We start from the raw sequence: 22,426 nt of genomic DNA on the forward strand, positions 1-22,426 counted from the left end.
ACACATGGAACGTTCTGAAGGCTAGACCATATGCTAGGGTATAGACAATTCTCGATAAAATTTCAAAAGACTGAAATCATACAAAATATCTTCTCTAACTACAATGGAACACAATTAAAAATCAATGATAGGAGGGACATAAGAATATGTTGATGTTAAATAACACACTTAAATGATGAATGGGTCAAAGAAATCAATAAGGAAATCAGAAAACACTTTGAGATGAATGAATGAAAACAGAAAACACAACATAACCAAAACTTATGAGATGTAGCAAAAGTAGTACTCTGTGGAGAGCAGATTGCAAGCAGACAAGGTTCTTGCAATCTGTGAGATCAATCAAGGGTTGCCTCACTTCTACAAACCCTCCTAAGAATGGGAAAGGAGGAACTGATTAAAGAACAATGCTGTGTTGCTCCAGGGCAGGGAGTACGCTCATAGCCTCGAACAGATCGAAATGCAAAAGATTATAGCAGGGTGTGTAGACTGGGTGGGGATAGTCTTATTTTAGTTATCAATTGTATGCACTTGTATAAAAGCAGCTTGCAAAAATAAAACTGGGCTACTACTCCATCATCAGTGGATAGTGGACCTCCTGATCCCAGCTCTTTGTCTTCTTTCTTTTCTCAATCTCCCACTGTTCCCACTCAGGATTATTTTCCAGGGCCTTGCTGGATGTAGCAGGATTTACCACTTGCTGGACGTGGCAGTACTCAGAGGGAAACTTATAGCTATAAATGCCTCCATTAAAAAAGAAGCAAGACCCCAATTCAACAACCTTGCTTTATACCTTAAGGAACTAGATTAAGAGCAAACTAAACCCAAGGCCAGCAGAAAGAAGGAAATAATAAAGATCAGAGCAGAGATAAATGAAATATAGAAAAGAAAAACAATAGAGAAAATCAACAAAATTGACAGAACTTAGCCAAGACTAAGAAAAAAGAGATAAGATACAAATAGCTAGAGCTAGAAATGAAGAAGTGGACATTAGTACCAACCTTACAAAAATTAAAAGGATTAGAAGTGAACAGCACAAATAATGGTTTACTAATAATCAAATAGATAATCAAGATAAAATGAACTAATTCTAGAATCACATAAATTACCAAAACTGACTCAAGAAGAAATAGAATATCAATAGACCCATTAATAAAAAAAAATCTGCTAAACAAAGAAAAGTTCTAGGATCAGATGGCTTCAGTGGTGAATTCTAAAATACATTTAAAGAATACCAATCCTATTCAAACTCTTCCAAAAAATAGATGATGAAAAATTTCTAACACATTCTATAAGGCCATCATTAGCTTGATAAAAAACCAGACAGATAGCAAAAGAAAAGAACTTTACAGACTAACATCCCTCATGAATTTAGATGCAGAAATGCACAATAAAATACTACCAAATCCAAGAACACATTAAAAGAATTATAAACCACGTTCAAGTGGAATAATCCCCGGAATGCAAGGTTGGTTCGACATATAAAAAAATCATCAATATATTATACCACATCAATAAAAACTAATGGAAACAAATCATCATCTCAATCAATGCACAAAAAATATCTAACAAATTCAATATGCTTTCATGATAAAAACACTCAGCAAACTAATATGATAAAGGGCATTTATGAAAAACCCATAGTTAGCATCATTGTGGTGAAAGACTGAAAGCTTTTCTCCTAAATGTAGGAACAGGATAAGAGCATCTGCTTTCTCAAAACACTGCTATTCAACATTTTACTAGAACTCCTACTAAGCAAGAGAATGAAATGAAAGGCATCCAAATTGGAAAGGAAGAAGCAAAATTATCTCTATTTGCAGGTAACATGATTCTAGACATAGAAAAGCTCACAGAAACCACAAAAAACCCCTCATACTTTCCATTTTCAAAACTTACCACATAGCTACTACAGTAATCAAAATAGTGTGGAACAGGCATAAGGATAAATATAAAGATCAATGGAATAGAACTTTGAGTCCAGAAATAAAACCAAACATCTATAGCCAATTGATTTTCAACAAAGGTGTCATGACCATTCAATGGGGAAACAATTTTCTCTTTCGCAAATGGTGCTGGGACAACTGGATAATCACCTGAAAAGAATAAAGTTGGACCCCTGCCTTACTCTATATATAAACAACAACAATGACGACAACAACGACAACAACAACAACAAAAAAACCAACCTCCCCCCAAACAAAACTTAAAATGGATCAATGTCCTAAATATAAGAGCTATTGCTATAAAAATACTAGAAGAAAATTTATAATTAGGTAAATATTCCTGACTTCAGATTTGGCAATAGATTCTTAAATTTACATGAAAAACACAAGCAACAAAAGAAAAAATTAGATAAATCAGACTTCACAAAAATGAAAAACATTTGCCCATCAAAGGACATTATCAAGAATGTGGAAAGACAACCTACAGGATGAGAGAAAACACCTACCTGTCATATATTTAATACGAATTTAATATCCAGAATTGTAAGAACTCTTACAACTCAAAAAACAAATAATGCAATTAAAAAATGGGCATAGGACTTGAAAGAACACACTAGAAGCTAATAACATTTATTGCATGTGGAATGGTGGCTCAGGGACAAGTATAAGAGTTTTTGTTGTATACCTTTTTATATTTAAAAGGTGTTAAACCATGGAATAACCCTTCAATCACAATACCTTTTCAAAAATATAGATTTAAGGAACTAAGGTAAAATATTAAATAAAAGTAATCCAATATCAAAGAATAAAATGAAATAAAAGTTTTGTCCTTTTATGGCCTGGGACTGGTTTCATGTAAACCAAGACAGATTTCATTATTTACCAATTCAATTTTGAGGGAATACAACTTTAGTATATTATAAATAATAAATTTTCTGATAAAGCAGAATAAGGTACAAATAATTCAATAAAGATAAATGATCAAGTCTTCACGAAATTATAAATATGTATTTTTTAAATATAAAAAACTTAAAATCAGCCAGAAAAGTAAACATCATAACATGAATAAAATACACATGTGTATATGTATATGTATGTGTATATATGTTTATACATATATTTATATATATAATATATCTGATTACTGATGATGCAAATTTAAAAATACTTCATGCAGTCCATACAGGTTTTAGTGGCAGAGTCTTTTATGATAAAAAAAAAAGAAAGAATGAAAATTAAATTAAAAAGCTTATACTGCATTTCATAACAATTAGGTTTCTGTGATATTTTAAAGATGATATTAAGAAAACATAGTAAGAGGGATGCAAACATTAATGCATTGCATGGATTATGTTACAAGCTAAAAAATAAAAAGGAGCTCAAACACCATTCTGCCAGGCAGAACTGCAAAACAGTCTGAAATTGGACACTGATCCTTCAAGACAGAAAATTTTCCATACTTATTAATATCTCACAACTATATTTAAATAATAGGTAAAAGCATCAGTAAGAAAAGTCATTTTTATTTTTTTAAAATTAAAAATGCCTGCCAGAATTAAAATTTTTAAAGCTCTACATATGTCTTCTTGAAGATCAGTACAAATTTCTTGTGCTAAACAGATAATTAAGGATAAGCTTTATATGGGTTTTGCCAATGCATTGTGTACCTATCATACTGTAGGTCCCATGAATTATGATTGAAATCAGTGGTAAATATTAAGAAGATAACAGAAGAAAGTTATTAATGATACATTCTAAAATATTCTTATTCTATTTTTTTGTAAGAAATTTTGTGAACTGATAATTGATTTCATAAACTGAATAATTCAAATAAATAATTAAATTTATTTGCAAATAAATCATCCAGTGTCATTCAAACAACTTTTGATTAATCTTTTATTGGCTAAATATAACTATAAAAAGAACTTTCTACACTATGGCTTATCACATAGGCTATGTGTATTAGAATATATTTGCTATGGTATTATGGATATTTAAAGCATCTGTCATCAACAGGTTAGCTAGAGAAAAAGAAAAAAGATACTTTCAAATGTTATTGTAATCAATATTACAACTATCCTATCATCATCAGCATGATTATTGCCAAACAAATACAACAAAACTAACATTATAATAGGTAATTATAAGTACATTTAAAAAAAGAATTACATTTTTAGTTCCTGTTAATTTTCCATACAGAGTGTCTATTTCTGGAGACATATCTAGCAAATCACATCAAGAACAGAGAGAAATTAGTTAACTGGTAATGTGAAAAACAGACAGTGTTCACAGCACATAAATGGACCTACAGTAATAGTTAGTGTTGCACAAGCTAATGATGCTTTAAGCAAAATGGAACAACGTGAATACCATGCAGTTTTACTGAACTCACCTGACAGAGGTGTAAAACCATTCTCTAGGAGCAGAGATGCATGCACAAAAGTAAGAATATGATTGCAAGTAATAGACTTTAACAAAATAAAAACATAAGACTAAACTTCAAAATGACAAAAAATGGACAACACGATGAGATTACTGTAATGAAATACTTTCGTGTGTCTTACCTCTCTCTTTGCTAACAGCACGTTAGGAACGATGTGTGGTAGGCAGCGTCCCAGCATTAACATGACACTTTTCTCACTGTCTGCAATCCGAGACACCTGGAAAACCAAAGAATTAATAAATGATGACAGTGCTGAACTGTGTGGGATGGTACCTATAGTTCATTCTTTAGACCTTGACACCTCTGCTCCAAATATGCATCCAAAATTATACCTTACAATGATGATGAAAACAACAACTGTGTTCCCAAATGGGACAAACATTTCTGTAGGCTAGAAGTGGATTTAAAACATCTGTAAGAAGCAAGGGTGAAACCTAGGAGGCCTACAATGCCTCAGTTCTGGGAGCGAGTAGGGATAACACAGGATCGGGGCAGCTTCAATAGCATTTCTTTAGTTCTTGAAAAGATGCTCACAAATCTCTGGCTAAGGAGATCATTTGTATGATGAAGCTGCATGCAAGGGGAGGCCAGAGAAGCCTGACCCAGTCTTACAAGAGGATTGCCAGAACTGCATTCAAACCATCCTCTAGCTTTTTCATATTCTCAATGACATTGTGGGACAGAAGCCAGGAGAGGTCAAGCGGAGTCAACCATAAAACAGCCAGAAAGGGAGGAGTGAGTATAAAGACAGGAGAAAAAAATAAAATAAAATAACTTCTCAAGATGAGTCTGAAATAACAACTACAAAGCACTTGAGGAAAACTAGTCTGGGAGTTAAGAAACTCAGCAATTAAAGACAATTACTCCTAATGAAATAAAAATAATGGAGTGACCTAAAAAGAACTGAAATATAAACAATATCTACACCTAAGTTGGTTTTCTGAATTATATTAAAGAGAGAAATATAACCATATGTTAGTAGACATAACAAATTAAAAATAGGCCACAAAAAGTCACTTTAATACCAAACAAAGCTTCAATCCAAAGAGTAGAAATAATGAAATACCATCCTTAAAAGTTAAAAATTTTAGAAACTATTTCTTAGAGCATTATTTTAAATAATACATTTGTATTTGAAGTAGAGTATTAGCACAGATGTTTTTAGATGAGATACTATGAAGAAACTGAATGTTTTAAGAAAGTTACAAGAATATCTGGTATAATTTACCTCTGATCCTAAACGACTATCTGCTGACATGCGACAAAAAGAGAGTAGTGCTTGGTGGAAAGCAGGAGACAATTTCCTAGAAGAAAAGAGTGGATGAAAAGGGGACAATACTCAGCAGTTACACAGGCATTCAAGGACAAAATAAGTTACATGTTATCACTCCAATTCTTGCATTAATCTTGACCCATGAGTGTTAACTGGATTTCTCAGCCACCAATGACTTGATGGGCATCTCACTGCAGAATTATATAAGGAAAAAAAGTCAGTAAGAACAGCTGATGTTAAAGTAGCTTGATGTTATGTGAATAAATGGCCCATAGATGATGTGGATCAAACCTGAAGTGGCACTTGCAGGTCAATGAATATAGAAAGTATTTGCGAAATCTGAAATGAGGACTTTTTTCTCCTCAGTTCTCATAGTCCCAGAAGGGTAAACAGTGATGTAAAGGGTGATCTGGTATAATGCTGAGAGGAATTAAAGTTTTGCAGATTTATATAATGCTAATGATAAACCTTAATATTAGAAATCCACATAAAAGAAGTAAAATTTAAGATAAGTAAAGGAGAGGCTCATTCAATATTCATGGCATATTTTAAAGAAAGTATTTTTATAATTGAAAATATTTGTCTATTTATGTTTCTATACAACATCGGTCTCTATGTAGTAGTATTCGTACAATTATAACTATGATTTGTACCGTATGTGTTCAATCTACGAAGAAAAGAGCTAACACCAAAAGTTATGCAATAAAAGTTATTTAATGTAAACCACAAAGTGGCACTCAGTAATTCCTCTGATTATAGAGTGGGCTTGTTTGCTCATTTATATTTCCCTTCCCACATTCTTTTAGTGGTGGGAGGCAGAATCCATGCAATTGCCCAGGCCAGAAACCTCTAATCTGCCTTTATACTTTCCTTTCTTTTAACCTCAAATTCAATCAATCTTTTACCTTCTAACTACCTTGCAAATCTATCCACTTTTTTCCAACACAGGACAGGCCACATTTTTTACTCGGATTTTTCTAATATATAACCTGTAAGACTCCTTTCCTCCAGTCTTGCTACCCTCCAACTACCTCTACTGCAGAGTACTCTTTCTAAAACTTAGATACCATCATGCGCCAACTCTTCAAAATGAGAGAGCTTACAAAACTGAGCCTTTGCTTAATTCTCCACCTTCATCTTCTGTCATTCTTCTCAGTTGCATTCTTTGCTTAAACCTTAGTAAATTCTTTTTAGTTCCCCAAATGCACGCATGGTGTTCTCCTAGCACAAGCTGTCCTCTCTTAGTGGGGACACTCTTCCCCTTATCTCTTTGCCTGGTTAACTCCCACTTAATTGTCAGGTCTCAGGTTAGAGAACATTTCTTCCCGAAACCTTTCCTGATGACTAGGTCAGGTACACTGAGAGTGTGTTCCCAGAGCAAGCTGAACTTCTCTTATATTACCACGTTTCATACTTTATTATAATTGTCTGATTGTTGGTCTCTCTCATACTGTAAGGTTTGTGACTGAAGGGATTACTCTATGTTTTATTTACTATAATAATATTCCTGTTAACACTGCCTGGCACATAGTTGGGAGCTAAAAAAATTGGCTGAACAAATTTAACAATCATCTTCCTCCACAGAGTGGCTTTGGAATATCAAAGGAGATACATGGAAGTACTCCGAAATACTAAACGCTGTTATGGTGGACTTTCATAACAGATTTTTATGACTATATCTTATTCATATTAGAATAAATGCACTTTAAGAACTAGGCCACATCTACTTCAATTTTTATAAGCTCCGTAATACCTAAAGAAAAAACATACCCAGTGGGTACAAAAATTTGTGGTTCATTAGTGGAAATATTTGCTTAAAAAAAATTCAAATACTTCTCACTAATAATGAGTTCCTATAAGTCTAAAACAAATTAGTCACACTTTCCTCTTATATCCAACACTGGGTATAACATCCCTCTGTTTAACAAGAGGAGGAAGCATGACTTTGTGGCCCACAGTGCACGACAGGATATTTGTGAGGATTAAATAAGTGAGTATACATAAAACATTTAGAACTGTGCCCGACATATTAAAAAGAACTCAGTAAATATTTCTTTCTTAAAATTATTTACATTGTAAAATAAAATTTTAATTGTATTTTGTCTCCTTGGCACTAGAAAACATGATCGCCAAGGGCAGGGACCATGCTGAGTTCAATCACTGCGACCCCATAAAAATGAAATAAATGAATTAAGAGACTATTAATGATACATTATTAGTAATGGAAGCAGACACAGAAAAAAAGACTAAGAGCAGAAACTGTTCTTTATCACAGGCAACTACGCAGAACCAAAACCTCTTCTGAGTCTGACAATAACTGAAGAACAGAGAAAAGGTAAAAAGCACAGTGTCAAGTGTTTGCAGCACATAGTAACATACGTGTTATTTATGGGTTTAAATACTCAGCTAAGATAGAACCTATGCCATTTATGGTTCATGCCTTTTTAATGCAATTTAACTTAGCAATTACTTTGTGATTTTTTTCGTGACATGTAACTTTGCTATGTGTTAACCCCAAGGTAAAAATTCATATCTCTGGTCTGTAGAAGCAGTTCTAATAAGAACTGAAGCTCTTCCAGTGTCACGAAGCACTAAACAGCTGAAAGATGTATTCCAAAATATAGGATGTACACTAACCTGTTGGGTTTATCAAAATGGACTGTGTTTTTCCTCGATGGAGAAGAAGAAGGCATTCCTTCTCTTTCTCTCCTGGGTAAAGAGTTTGGGACAGTCTCTTTAGGAGTGGTGGAATCAACCTCATCTGATTCTGAAAGATGGATATCCTTGTTTTTTCCCTCGTCTGAATTATTTATAACTGGATTCTGTCCACTGTCTTCAGAGTCTTTGTGAAGAGACTGATCTAAAGAAGGTTGAACAGAGTCACAAACTACTGGGACAGCAAAGTGTTCACTTTTGAGAAAGTCCATTTCACTGTAGAAAGAAAGAAAAATTATCAGACATTAATTGTTTTTAAAAAACTTTGGCAATAACATAAATCTCATAATGGGTTTAATGCCTTAAAAGTTTAAAATATTAATAGAAAATGGTTTGACAACTGGTTAATCTTTTCCGTAGCATATACAGTGATGCTTCGTATACCTTAACTGTAGCTACAAACTTTCACCAAAGAAGAATAAAATTGGCCTTATAAACTCTCCCCTTGATTAGCACTTAACTTTCATTTCTTCATTGCAAAATGAAGATAATTTCATCTAACCCACAGGATTAGTCAAGAATTAAATGAAATAATAAATGAGAAATGTGTTTAACACTAACGTGAAGGAGTTATTTTATTCATATTGACAGGACTGAGGGGGAGTAAAAATACTTATTCTTAGGTTCCAAGATATAATTGTAAGATCACTACAATGGTTTAATAATCTTTTTTTGGGGGAAAAAAAGGACATATTAAATATATAAAGCATTATAAGATTTTCTCTCAGAAGCTTTATAATGTGAAAAATTATGTCTGACAACTGAGATGTTATTTTGTGTATTTATATAACTACCGATTTCTTTTAAAAATTTAAAGTTTTTTAAGAAATGATGATTAAATACTAACCTTTCAAGTCTTCTGATTTGTTCCATCAAAGACCATTTCTCACTATTTAATAAACTAATTTTATCTTCTAATTTCTGTACTAGCAAGGAGTTCTAAAATCAAAACAGGAGAAAAAGAGAAACTCAAGATCTCATAATACGTTTTTACATATCTTAAAATATTTGGGGGGACTTGATTAGTTAGGTAATATCTCTTACCTCTACAGTTTGAGGAGTTCCAAGAGGTGGAGGAAGGTTGCTTAAAATTGGTGTGAGGGCCTCTAATTCATCCTCTTCTACTCCGCTGGCCACATCCACAAGGTCTTTTCCTGTCACCTGATGATTTCCAAAATCTCGGTAGAGTTGCAGTAAGTCTGGAGGTTTCGGAATGTTTAACCCTACATCATCCCATAGTTCAAAATCCTAAAAGATAAAAAATAATTATATAAAAAACAATCTGAGGTGATTTTATCCTGCGTTTTTGAGATATATTTTATTCCTTATTGCTAATCTTTGTTTATTGCTAATATCTTGAAAACGCAATATAATCATAATTTTGTTATAATATTAGAATATATGTTCTAAGTATAAGTAAATATCGTTCATAAACTTATTTTTACATCTTCCTTGTCCAGTATTATTCTTGTAAGTTTCCTGCTATTCTAGGTAAACAGGTTTAACTATCTTAGATGTCAAGATGTTGCACATACAATCTTTTCATTAAATCTCTCAAAAATGCAAACTATCAACTTTAAAGCTTGTGTCAACTTTCAAGATAATAAAATATGCTTAAATATTTGTATTAAGTCAAAGAACATGTCTAGATTTAAGAAGTCTTACTTCATAAGTTGTACCTATTATTTATAAGTAAGCTAAGTGATGACATTAACTTTGTTCTTCCTTTTTTATTATTCTAACCTATATATATTCAGTGTAAACTCTGGTGGGTAAGCAAGCAATTTAATCTGCTTGCTTTTTTTGCTGTAGCTGTTCGATTCTCGTTTATAGTAAAAAAAATGCTTCTGGCAACTTCTAGAAACCAACAGTTACTCTTAGATTTGTTGTGTAGGAATTATTCTTGCTAGTTTGACACAATTTTATTATTAAAGTACAAAAAAGCATAGTACCTCAAGCATTTTATGGGCAAAGATTTTTAAAAGAGATTTATAAAGTTCCAGAGTAATCAATCATAGGCAAATACATTGGCCTACCAGTCTCTCTTCCTTTAATACATCAAAACTTAGTACTAATTTGATGTCTTATAATTTGTTTTTGGTTTATATTTATTTGACTGTTTTAAATGTGATACTCAATCCTTTAAGGGCTCAATGAATGGGAACAGTTATTACTGAGAGTTAAATCTGAGGCAGATATAAGATAGGTATTTAAAATGGGGGCTTTGGAGAAAACCAAACCCAAGTATGAAATTCATATCTGTTTCCTCTTACTACTGTTATAAATTAATTTGAAACAAGCAGGTCATCTGTGAGATGGGTATAATACTTACCTCTTAGGGTTTTATTAAGGATAAAATAAAATGTATAAAATGTATATTAAATCATTAATACAGTGCTTGGCCTCTGAGAACTCAACAAATTTAATCTTTTAAAAAATTATTAAATGAATATTACAGATATTATTCAAATGTCCATGTATCCATCTATATCCATTCAGTATTTATTAGATATCAACCCTTTGCTTAGAACCAGGGAAAAAAATACTGTCGCCATTCATGGACTTTCACAGTTAAAGAGTGGGGACATACAGAAATAGGTAGAATCTAAATATCACAGGTATTATGACCGAAGAACTGTTCAGAATTCAGAGACGAGTCGATTTCTGTCTCGAAGTGTGGGGGGAGGGTAAGGTAAGGTTTCTGGAAGCTGACGACAACTCTCTCAGAAAAGGTTTAGGTACTTACGGGGCAGATGGCAATGCAAAGACGGGGGAACTAATTATTTCACAGGCAAAGAGAAGAATGAGCAAAAATACAAAGCTCCAAATGAACCAGATATGTTCAGGGAGATGCGAGCCCTTCTGTTTGGCATGATTATAATTAAGAGGTAAAGATAATGCTGAAGAGGCTGGTAGAAGAATAAGCTAAAAAGAAAGTCGAGCGGGCATATAAATTTAGAATTGACAAGGAAGGAGTTAAAGCAGAAGACAGAGAGATGACTGATGTAAAAAACAGGGAGAGATTAGGGAAGCGGAGACAATATGGTGAAAAAACAGATTAGTGGGAGCAAGACAGTGACAAAGCCCAGAGCATGGCAGCGGGAGCATGGTAATTTCCTACAGTGGAGTATAGAGCTTCTGGTAGTAGATTATAATACCTACTTGAAAAGGAGAAGAAACAGGGTCCTCAATGAAAAGACGTTTTACTTAAGGCAAAAAGGACATTCTGAGGAGAAGTTGAAAATATAGAAAGTTTACTTCTGATTAAATAAAAGTTTCAAATAGCGTAATAGAAAGAAAAGATGGGAAGTAAATCAGTCATAGAAGAACTGGCAGAGGGAAGCGAAGAGCAGTATGACAATGAATGTATGCAGATAAAAATATGAGAAAACTATCAGTAAATATTTATTAAGTGCTTTTCATATATGCAGATACAGAGATGAACAAGGGATTCTATTAGCTTCAAGGAGCTTATAGTCTAGTCGAGGAGACGAGAGATAATTCGAGGTAATGACAAGTACCATATAGAGGATAAATGAAGGCATATGATGGAAAATAAAACAGGGTAAAAAGTCTTACTTTTTGGCCAGAAGTTGAATGTAAGAGCAGTGAGGGCTTTAGATAGCACTGATTTCAGGCCAGTTGAAATAAGCACTAAATGTTCCTATAGTTAAAGAACAGGTTATTGGCAAACACTTCCAACGCTTTTCTTTTAGAAAAAAAAAAAAAAAAAAAAACAGCTTTACTGAGGTATAATTAAAATAGAATAAACTGCACAAGTGAAATGAATCCAGGAGCTAATTTAAAATGTATAATTTGCTAAATTTTGACATACGTGTACACCCCTGAATAGATCATCACAATGAAGAAACTTGTTCATTCCCAAGTTTTCTCTGATCCCTTTGTCATCCTTCCCTCTGTTCCTCACACCCGCCCTGTTGCTAGGCAAATACTGGTCTATTTTCTTTACATTTCTAGAATTTTATATAAATAGAATCATACAGTAAGTACCCTGTCTGGTTTCTTTCATTCGGATTAATGATTTTCAGATTAATCCATACCACATCTATCAGTAGTTCATTCCTTTTTATTGCCAAGTAGTATTTCACTGTAAAGATACAAGATTTTTTATCCAATCACCTGTTCTTTGCATTTGGTTGGATTCCCAGATTTTAGCTATTTTACATAAAACTGCTATGTATATTGTGTAGGAGTCTTTGTATGGACACATGCTTTCATTTCTCTTCGATTGTAATATCTAGAAAGGGAATGCCAGGTCATATAGATGATGAATGTCTTAACTTTTTAAAGAAACTGTCAAAATGTGTTATGAAGTGACTGTACCATTTTACATTCCCACTAGCAATGATAAGATTTCTAGTTGCTTAACATCCTTGCCAAGACTTGGTACAGTCTTAGTTAGATGCTCTAGTGTGTTGTAGTATTGCAATATATGTTCTTTGTTGAAATATCTGTTTAAATCTTTTATCCATTGTTTTAAAAATTAGGTTGTTTTGCTATTATTGAGTTTAGAGAGATCTTTATATATGCTGGATACAAGTCTTTTATCAGATATGTACTTGTAAATATTTCACTCAATCTATGGCTTATATTTTCATTTGCTTCAAAGTGGCTTTCAAAGAGCAGACATTATTAATTTCGATGAGAAAAAATATGGTGAAAAACATCATGCTTTTGGTGTCATATCTAAGAAATCTGTTTACCTTTCAAAGTTAAATATATTTTTCCCATGTTTTCTTCTAGAAGCCTTATAGCTTTAGAATTTACATTTAAGTCTATGATCTATTTGAATTAATTTTTGTATTTGGTGTGATATATGGTTTGAAGTTTGTTTAGGGGTAGGGCTTATGAATATCAAAATATTTCAGCACCAAATGTTAAAAAAGACTATTCTTTCTATATGGAATTTACTTGGCATTTTGTCAAATCAAAAGATCATCTATGTGTAAGTCAATCTCTTTATTCTCTATCATGGTCTATTAATCTATTTGTCTATCTTTATGCCAATAAGACTGTCTCAACTACAAAATATTGAAGTCAGGTACTTCAAATTCCTCCAACTTTGTCTTTCTTTATTAAATTTTTTTTGGGGGGCTATAGTGTTAGGTTCTTTTCATTTCCATACAAATTTTGGAATAAACTAATTAATCTCTAAAAAAATGCTGGTGAGGTTTTGACTGAGATTGTACTGAAAATAAAAATCAATTTGGGAAACTGATACTTTGACAACATTGAATTCTCTGACCTCTGAGCGTAATACTTCATTTACATCTTCTTTAGTTTCTCTCAGCATATATAATGGTTTTCAGAGGACAAGCCTTATCAGGTTTATCTCTAAGTATTCCTCTTTTTTGATACTCTATAAATACTATTTTAAAATTTCAATTTCTAATTTTTGTTAGCATACAGAAATACAATTGATTTCTGTTTATTGATCTTGTATCTTACAACCTCACTAAAATCAATGATTAGTTTTAGCATCTTTTTTGGATGGTCCATAGGATTTTCTATATATACAATCATGCCATCAGTTAATAAAGACATTTTTACTTCTTCCTTTCCAAAAGGTGTGCCTTTCGTTTCTTTCCCTTACCTTGTATTGGCTAAAATCTTCAGTACAAAGTTCAAGAGAAGTAGTGAGAGCAGACATCCTTGCTTTGTTCCTCATCTTTTACTGTTAAAGTATGATGTTAGTGATAGGTTTTCTATAAATGTCTTTTATGAGGTTGAGGAGATTTCTCTCTATTCCTAGTTTCTTTAAAGTTTTTATGGAGAAAGAAGGTTCGATTGTGTCAAATGCTTTTTTTGCATCTTCTGAGATGATCATATAACTTTTTTTTTCTTTTAGTTTCTTAATATGGTGAGTCACAATGACTGATATTTGATATTAAATCAACCTTACATTCCTTGGATAAGCCATTGGGTCATGATGTGTTAGTCTTTTTACATGTTGTTAGATTTGATATGATAAAGCGTTACGTAGAATTGTTGTATAATGTTATGTAAAATGTTATGTACAATAACTGAGGGAGTAACTGAACTGTCACCTCCCTTAGAGAACGTCTAATTTTGCTAAATGATCCATGGGATATTTTATTGACCAATGGAATATATCTGATCTAAAATGATGGCCTCCTGATTTCTACATAATAAACTCTTTGGTATTGACCTTCTTAAGATGCAAGATGCAAATTAATCTATTAGCACTAAGAGTCAAAATATCACAGAGTTCGGAGATGACATTAAAACAAGCCATCATTTCTTTGCTTACAAGATTTTATCAGGAAAACAATGAGGTTCTAAAGTTGGCCCCTATCCAAACAAACATAACTTATATTCACTCTCATTCAAAATATTCTCTTAATTGCTATTATCTATCATCTTAATTATTACAGTGCTACTGAAAAGGTTTTTAGGTAAACTTTTTATAAGTATACATTAATTTGTACTACCAAGTAAATGTTTAAAGTAAAACCTCAGCATATTCTATAAATACATGGAAATATGAGTAAGTTATATAGTTACTGGGGAGTTGTAAAAAGCTACCTGAAAAGAATAAGTCCTTATGTAAAAAGAAGAAATATCTTTAAGTCAGTAGGATACTAGACTGGGTAGGTAAGGAAATGAGTTTGATAACTAGAGTTATAGAATTTTACTATATGTATAACTTTAAGAAGTTAAAGAAAGTAAATAAAAGAGAAAATAAATACATTGTAAGTTAAAAAGGAAATGTATCATTGTTAAAAAAAAGTAACTGTACCTGATCATCATTTTCATCTGAAAAGGTTATTGATGTAAGCTTGTAGTTATTCTTCAATAAAAATTCATTGACTAAGAAGTTTAGAGCTCTCTTTTCAAGAGGTTTGATTGGCTCCTGGAGGCAAAATAAGATAACAAGACTATAAGGTTTCCTCCTTCAATATTCACGCTACCATTTTATGTGGAAGACACTTTTGGATCTACCATTCACCCACCTGAATTTCAGGACTTGATTTGTAATTTTTTCGTTCCTGTAAAGGAACTTCATGTTCTGGTGGAAGAAAATATAAATAATATTTTACTATTTTACATTTGAAAATATCTCAGCTACTTCTACATTGTCAAAGTAGAAAAAGTCTCAAAAAAGTTGTATGTACACCACCTGCAGCCTTTGTCAGGTTGGCTCGGAGGGCCTGAATGGTCTCCTTGGCTTTCCGTAGTTCAAACTCCAGGACTGGACAGGGATTTGGAATAAACACACACAGGCATCCAACCAAGAAAAGGGAAACAAAAATAAAAAAATAAAAAGCAAGGATGGGTATGAAAAAAAAATACAATTTGTATTGAAAACAGAAAGCATGCAATCTTTATGAATCTTGTGAACGCATGCAGCAGAGTTGATTTGCAAGCAAACTGGTGAATGTTTTCCATAGTTTTAGATTTCAGGGGACTACTGACAAAATGTTCTAGCTGTCTGACAAGGAATAGCTCTATTTAAAAAATAAAATCTATGGCATACTCTCATCTAGGTAAATAAAAATATTGGTAAGCCGGGTGCTTCTGTTTCACTCAGTCTAGGTAAAAAAATGCAATGAGATGTTTTCAGGTGACAATTTTAGGGGAAAAGATAAAAATTAGATGAACTCCAAGCAAATATACTTAAAGAAGACCTTAGGAATTTAAAAATATATTATCTAGAATAATGCTATAAATCAATATATAAAAATGTTAGTGAATATATCCCTTCATTAAGATATTGAAGGAATATAGCTTAAATCTTTAACAAATGTTGGGCTACCTATAAATTTTTCTACATACAAGCGTGTTTTCTACAAACAAGCTTAGATATGTTAAACACATATCTAAAAAAAAGTTCCTAAGGGTTTATTTTAGTTTTCCTTTAAACCAAAGGGTAGAAATAGTTTGTCTTTTAATTTCTAATTAAGTTCATCCTAAAGCAAAGGATTGTGTACAATTCTAAAAGTATAGTTATCTAAGGATACTAAATAAAATTATTTAGAATTACAAAGTTTCTGATAACTGTTCAATTATAACAAAACTCAAAGATATCTCTTTTATCAGGGTCTGATTATAAGATAGAGATTAATATTGGAAACATTTTAATAAGCTTTTTAAAATGTTTCATTATGAGCAAGATTTAACTGTATGTATCTTAAATGGAATTTTCTTTAAAATATATAAATACTACTCTAAAATATAAAGAAAGCCATTTCTGTGAAGTAAACCTCTAGGAAAATTAAGTCATCTTTGTCACAACTGGATATTAAAAAATTATTATATTAAATAGTTCTGCATAAAAACTAGCTAATTAAATAAGTGATTTTTTTTCCTGATTGACTAATAAATAGAAAAAAGAAGATGGCAAATGAGATGTTATCAGAGACAACAAAGCTATAAAAATATATGGAAAAATTAGGATTCACTCAGTTTGCATATTTTCATTAAAAACTTAAGATGTAACTGAATCACTTCTAGTACATGAAGGCCAATTATTTTGATGCACAGAATTTCACTGCAGCAACATGGAAGCACAACTAAAAATCAGATGACCTGTATGTAACTATTTCTTTTTCGGTAGTCAGCAATGCTGATCTGCAAACATTTCTGTGCAACAAAGTTAAAATATTTTCCCTAAAACATAACACTTCTGGAAACTCTGAGAGTCTATGTTGAAAGTTAGACTGCACAGGTTCAGTGTGTAAGGAAGAGAATAGGTTTACTTTTTTTTTAATTTCAAAATTATAGGTAATTGATTTTGATTTAAAAATACTTAACTATATCTTAAGTAAAAAGAGTATACGTTTATGTTTCAGTATCACTTACAATTTACTAAGACATTACAGAACAATTGCAGATCAGAAATGCCCTGCACCAGAAGACAGAAATATGGAAAAAAAAAAAATGAAAAAATGGTTAAAACACAAACTGTGAAAAACCAAATTCAACTGGCGAAAGTTTAGGTGACCAAGAGCAAAACACTGAATGATCAAGGCACAGAAAGCCAGAAAAACCCATGTCAGACGGCAAGAATTTAGATTTTTATGCACATATACATATACACTGCCAAATGTCATTAGAAGTTACCAATACTTTGAAAAGATAGTGCTTATCAAAATGAATTCACTCTGCTGCATGTTTCTTAATATAAACTTTAATATAAACTTTAAAAGACAGAGGCATATCTCTAAAGCTATAGCACATCTCTATAAAGGCACGCTATAATTCAGTCATTCCAGTTACGTGAGTCATTCCAGTTATGTGAGAGTTTCACAAGAAAGGTCTGCACAGCTATATTTACACATACATGAATTTGTTTCATCTTTATTTAAAAAAATTGACTTAAAGCTTAAAATTACTATAAAAAGATACACTGTACCAAACAACCTTCGAGTATTTTTCAAATATTATAATTCTTCATAAAAATGTTCGAGGATATGTATGTTTTTAAAAAGCACCGTAGGAACCAATTATCAACCTGCTTAGTCCACTATCCCAACCCTCTAGCAGCTCGACCCTGCTGAATGCAGTTTTATTGGAACTAAAGTAACAACTGCAAAAATGGGTATATTCTAATAATGCGTATTACAAATCTTACCAAAATAATGAATGATTAAGTCAGTACAACCAATTCCAGATCAGTTGAAACAGTCGTTTCCCAACCAGGGTTGGATAATCTGGTATAACATCAGAGGTACTTGTGTGCTAAAAGATCATGCTCTCCTGACTTAGGAGACATACAACTGACTGACTATGTGGAAACAAAGTGAAGTGTTAAATTTCAAAGCAGAAAAAAAAAAATCAATCTTTTGATACCACATCTCAATATATCACTACTATTATCTTGAAATATTTGCTAGTTTAGCTCATTTTGGCACAAAACGCAAAATATTATTTTGGAAGATCTTTTCCATAACACTAATCAGTCAAGTATTTTTTTCATTCCCATTCCTGTTCACTACTGAAGAGTTCAAATCAATAAGGCTGAGTCAAGGACCATGCCACTTTATGGCACACATAAAACTGTCTTCTCTCAAGTCCTGGAATTTGTTTTTCTTCTGAATGTAAAATGATTTGAGTTCATAATAAAATACCACTTCTCCATCTTTAACATTTATTTTATTATCGCGGGAACTTTTCTAGGAAAAGGAAAAATTCTCTTAATACTATGAGTTAGAGTAAAAATTTTTTTCCTAAAATTATACAAAAAGCTTAAGACAGTACCATCACCACTCCTTCTGGGTTTAGAGAATTCTCCTTGCCTTTTAGAGACTTCAGAAAGACATAGTACTGTTAGCCATGAGTTGGTAGATAGTGACAAATAAATGATTGGAACCAAGATGCAATATCCATAGTTAGTAGACATTTAGTTTTCTATATTCATTTTAATGGAAAAAAAACTTCTTCTCCAAGTCTTAAAATAAATTCTTTCCATTACTGTTCCTCCTGCTCAGGTTCTCTTACAGATTCCTCTATCACTCATCTCAGAGCTGGTGTTTCCCAGGGTGCCATCCTTGGCCCTTTACTTACTCTATACTCCACTGGAATGATATTCACTCTTATGATTTTAACTATCACAAATACTCTGAAGATTCAGAAACCTTTAAACCTTTTCCCCAAGATACAGACCTACTTAATAATTATCACCTGGCTATGCCCACTTGAATGTCTCATAAGTTCTGAATTCTATCCTATCCAAATGAATTTCATCAAATTCCTCTCAAATCTGCTCTCCCTCCTCCTGCAATCTCCTCCCATTTACGGTACCACTACCTACCCAGCTGCCTAAACAGAAAATCTACAGATTACTCCGCTTATCCCTTGCACTTTCTCCCACATTAATTAAATGTCCAAGCCATATTGATTCCAAATCTTGAGTAACCCTTTAAATAATCAACCATCTCAATTGTCTTTGCAACTCTCCTAGTTCAGACCTTTATGATTTATCATGTAAATTACAATGTACAACCATATTAAGGGCCTGTCGCCTCTAAAGCCTTGTCGGAGCACATATCCTGTATTGAATCATACAAAATTATAACTAAGATTTAAGTAAGGTTCAAAATAAGAAAAACAAAAGCACTGCTCATAGGAAGTACAAATAACTGTACTGGGGAAAAATATAATAAAAAGACAAATGGGCTTATTTAATCCTGGTAAAGCTAGATACGTATGCTGCAGGCCAACAGCAAAGAAATAAGAGGGCTCCTGATGCCGCTTCTTACCCAGGGCACAGGGCCAGGTTATCCCACGGGCAAAATCCTGAATGTTTGAATGTTATTTTAGAAAGTCTACTAGATTATGTAAGCTTTATAATGGCTTCACATGTCTATTTTTTTTTTTTTTTAATTCTAGGAGTTTATTTTAGCCAAACTGACGACATGTGCAAGACCTCAAATGCTCCCATGCGTCTACTGAATATAGAGTAAGCACTCAAATATTTGTTGAATGAATGAGCATTCCAATACTTGATGTCATGTGTAATAAATCTGAAACATTACTGTCTCACCAGCTTTAAGGAGCATCTTTCCTGCAAATCAGAAAGCACAGTTTTTATAGTTCTCTAGATCCCAACATAAAAGTTAAGGTGTGAACTAGAGAAGTAATACAATAATAGGAAGAGACACGAGAACAACTAAAGTCAGAGACTCTGACGCTAAAAGATGGGTCATGTGAACCTGAGGCAGGAATGCAGGTGGTTCCAAAATTAACAACGTTCTTATCACTATTTCCAAAGTAGGGACGTTTATTTGTGTTATATAAATGCAAATACATTCCTTGAGGGCAGAAACTATTTCATGTTTCTATATCTAGTGCAGAACCTAGTACCTAACATAGCATACCCAAAATGCCTAAAATATATTAGAGAATGGCAACCCCAATATTTAGAATATAGGTGTCCCTTGCTATTTTTTAAGAAAACTTGAAAATTTAACAGGTACACTGTATATGCACCAAGTAACACTAGCTTTGTTTAATATCATAGAGAGTTTTTACTAAAAAATAGGTTAGATATAGCTCATTTTGGTTGGTGACTACTATTCCTTACAGCATTTTTATGTAAAAATTGACAGTTCTGAATTCAGAAATGGAAATATTTAAAATAAGGAGCTGCAGCCTGGTACTAAAAGATATATTGTGGACTCTGGAATAAAAACCTATGTGTTCACAGCCTGATCTTGCCCTTTATAGTATGGGAAGCTACTGGGCAAATTTCTCAATCCTAGTAGCCTCAGTTTTCTCATCTACAAAATAAGGATATCATAACCTATTTCATAGGATTGTTAACAAGATTAAATAAAATTTTATACAAAGCCCCCAACCTAGAGCCTAGCACAGAGCAGGTGCTCCATAAACATTTGTTCATTTAGAGATCTCTTCTTCTTTGAGGGAACACCTGTATGGACTTGAACAAAATAATTAGATTTTTAAATTTAGGAAAAAGATGGAAAGAATGATGCTAGAAACAAATGTAGTATCTATTCGTCTGATAAATGGCAAAAGCTGATTAAAGGTAGAGCAGACCCTACATTTGCATGGTGGGCCAACGGATTCAATACCCGTGTGATCTTATAACCTCCTTCTGCCCAAGACTGGTATAACAAAATAATAAAGAGATCTTTGTTCTTTCTCAGTGAGGTTTACATGTGATCTAATGACAGATGACAGGATAATTCCTTTTTGGATTATGGGTCTTGCAAGCTTTTAAGTTACTACCCATGCTTAGCAAAGAGTCAAAAATCTTCTTTGAAATGGGAATTGTGATTGAAACTTTTTCATAAAGTTTCAATTCACTCACATGTCATACGTTTGGTTCAATAACTGGCTATGGTACAAAAGCTCTCCAAGCTATTCTCTGGGAATAACATGCGTTTTCTTTCCCTTTTCCAATGAAGAATGAAAGACAGCATTTATGTATGTATTTGCATCGTAATCAAAAATTAATTTATCTCATCAAAGTTAGAGAGAATATAATCCTTAGGTTAAAAATATAGGGTGAAAACTACCATGTATTTAAAACATTCCATTTTTAGTTATGCTTAGTTATAACATTTTCTTTTAAATCGATGTCTCCCCTAATTAGAAATACTAAAATACCTAAATAATGAGAATAATAATGAGTCTCTTAAAGTTGACTAAATCTAAAATTTAAGTTTTCAAATGCAAATTAAAGGAAAGAAAATAATTATGTGGCCAATTTTGAGGTAGGAATTATTTTCTAATATGCAACCATTTGAACAATAATACAATATATAAAACTAGATATTTGGTTACTCTCAATAAACTAAAATATTATATAACACAAAATATATAATATCTAACATTTACTATATAATTATATGTAACAATACTTAAAAAGGAAATAATTAGGATAAATTAGTCATGAAATTATGCAAATAATTTCCATTTGATTTGCTAATTTTTAGATGTTACTAATGCGATTTGCCGTTTGACACAGCTGTGAATTAATAATGCCATGACAAATCATGATATGATATAGGGAGCCACCCACATTATTCACTTGATATTGCTATTATTTACATTGCTGAATCTTCCTTTAGCTTCTGCTAAACTAAAAACAATTACATCTTTTTAAATTCATGTAATACTCTCTGAGATTTTTAAATATGCATTATCTCTACTTCTGAACAATGAATGAAAATCATATATTACAATGTCATTTTAACCAGGTCAAACCTTATCCTTCATGCTAAGAGGTAGCACATGGTACATACAGTCAATTGTGGGCTCTGTTGCTGGCTCTCTGCATTTGAACCCTAGCTCTGCCACTGAAGTCTTAAATAATCCCTCTGAATACCTCAGTTTCCTGGGGAGGGAAGGATAATGATAATTCTATAACTCAATAAGTTAATATACATTTAGGACAGTGTTTAGAATAGAGCAAACAGTGTAAAAATTAACACTCACTTTTATTCATAATGACCATGACAGATAAACATTTGACAGGTTTTAACAAACTTGTCCCAGTAAATGGAAAAAAATTCAACAGAGTTGGTCAAGAGAGGAATCTAC

At 32.5% G+C, this 22,426-nt stretch overlaps 1 protein-coding gene across 3 annotated transcripts in view; it reads right to left on the bottom strand.

Moving 5' to 3' along the window:
• The window catches only part of KIAA1468 (KIAA1468 ortholog), a 102,356-nt gene that overhangs the window by 55,142 nt on the left and 24,788 nt on the right, over positions 1–22,426 (bottom strand). For all 3 annotated transcript variants that reach the window (XM_011361067.2, XM_011361066.2, XM_023531136.1), the window contains 8 exons: positions 15,537–15,608; positions 15,370–15,425; positions 15,156–15,269; positions 9,419–9,622; positions 9,222–9,313; positions 8,297–8,590; positions 5,615–5,690; positions 4,508–4,603 (listed from right to left, as the gene is read on the bottom strand). In XM_011361067.2, coding sequence (XP_011359369.1) covers positions 4,508–4,603; positions 5,615–5,690; positions 8,297–8,590; positions 9,222–9,313; positions 9,419–9,622; positions 15,156–15,269; positions 15,370–15,425; positions 15,537–15,608 — 1,004 coding nt within the window. The remainder of the gene's footprint in view (positions 1–4,507; positions 4,604–5,614; positions 5,691–8,296; positions 8,591–9,221; positions 9,314–9,418; positions 9,623–15,155; positions 15,270–15,369; positions 15,426–15,536; positions 15,609–22,426) is intronic.

The sequence above is a fragment of the Pteropus vampyrus genome, unplaced genomic scaffold (genome assembly GCF_000151845.1).
Source record: "Pteropus vampyrus isolate Shadow unplaced genomic scaffold, Pvam_2.0 Scaffold62, whole genome shotgun sequence".
In the NCBI taxonomy this organism is placed as follows: domain Eukaryota; kingdom Metazoa; phylum Chordata; class Mammalia; order Chiroptera; family Pteropodidae; genus Pteropus; species Pteropus vampyrus.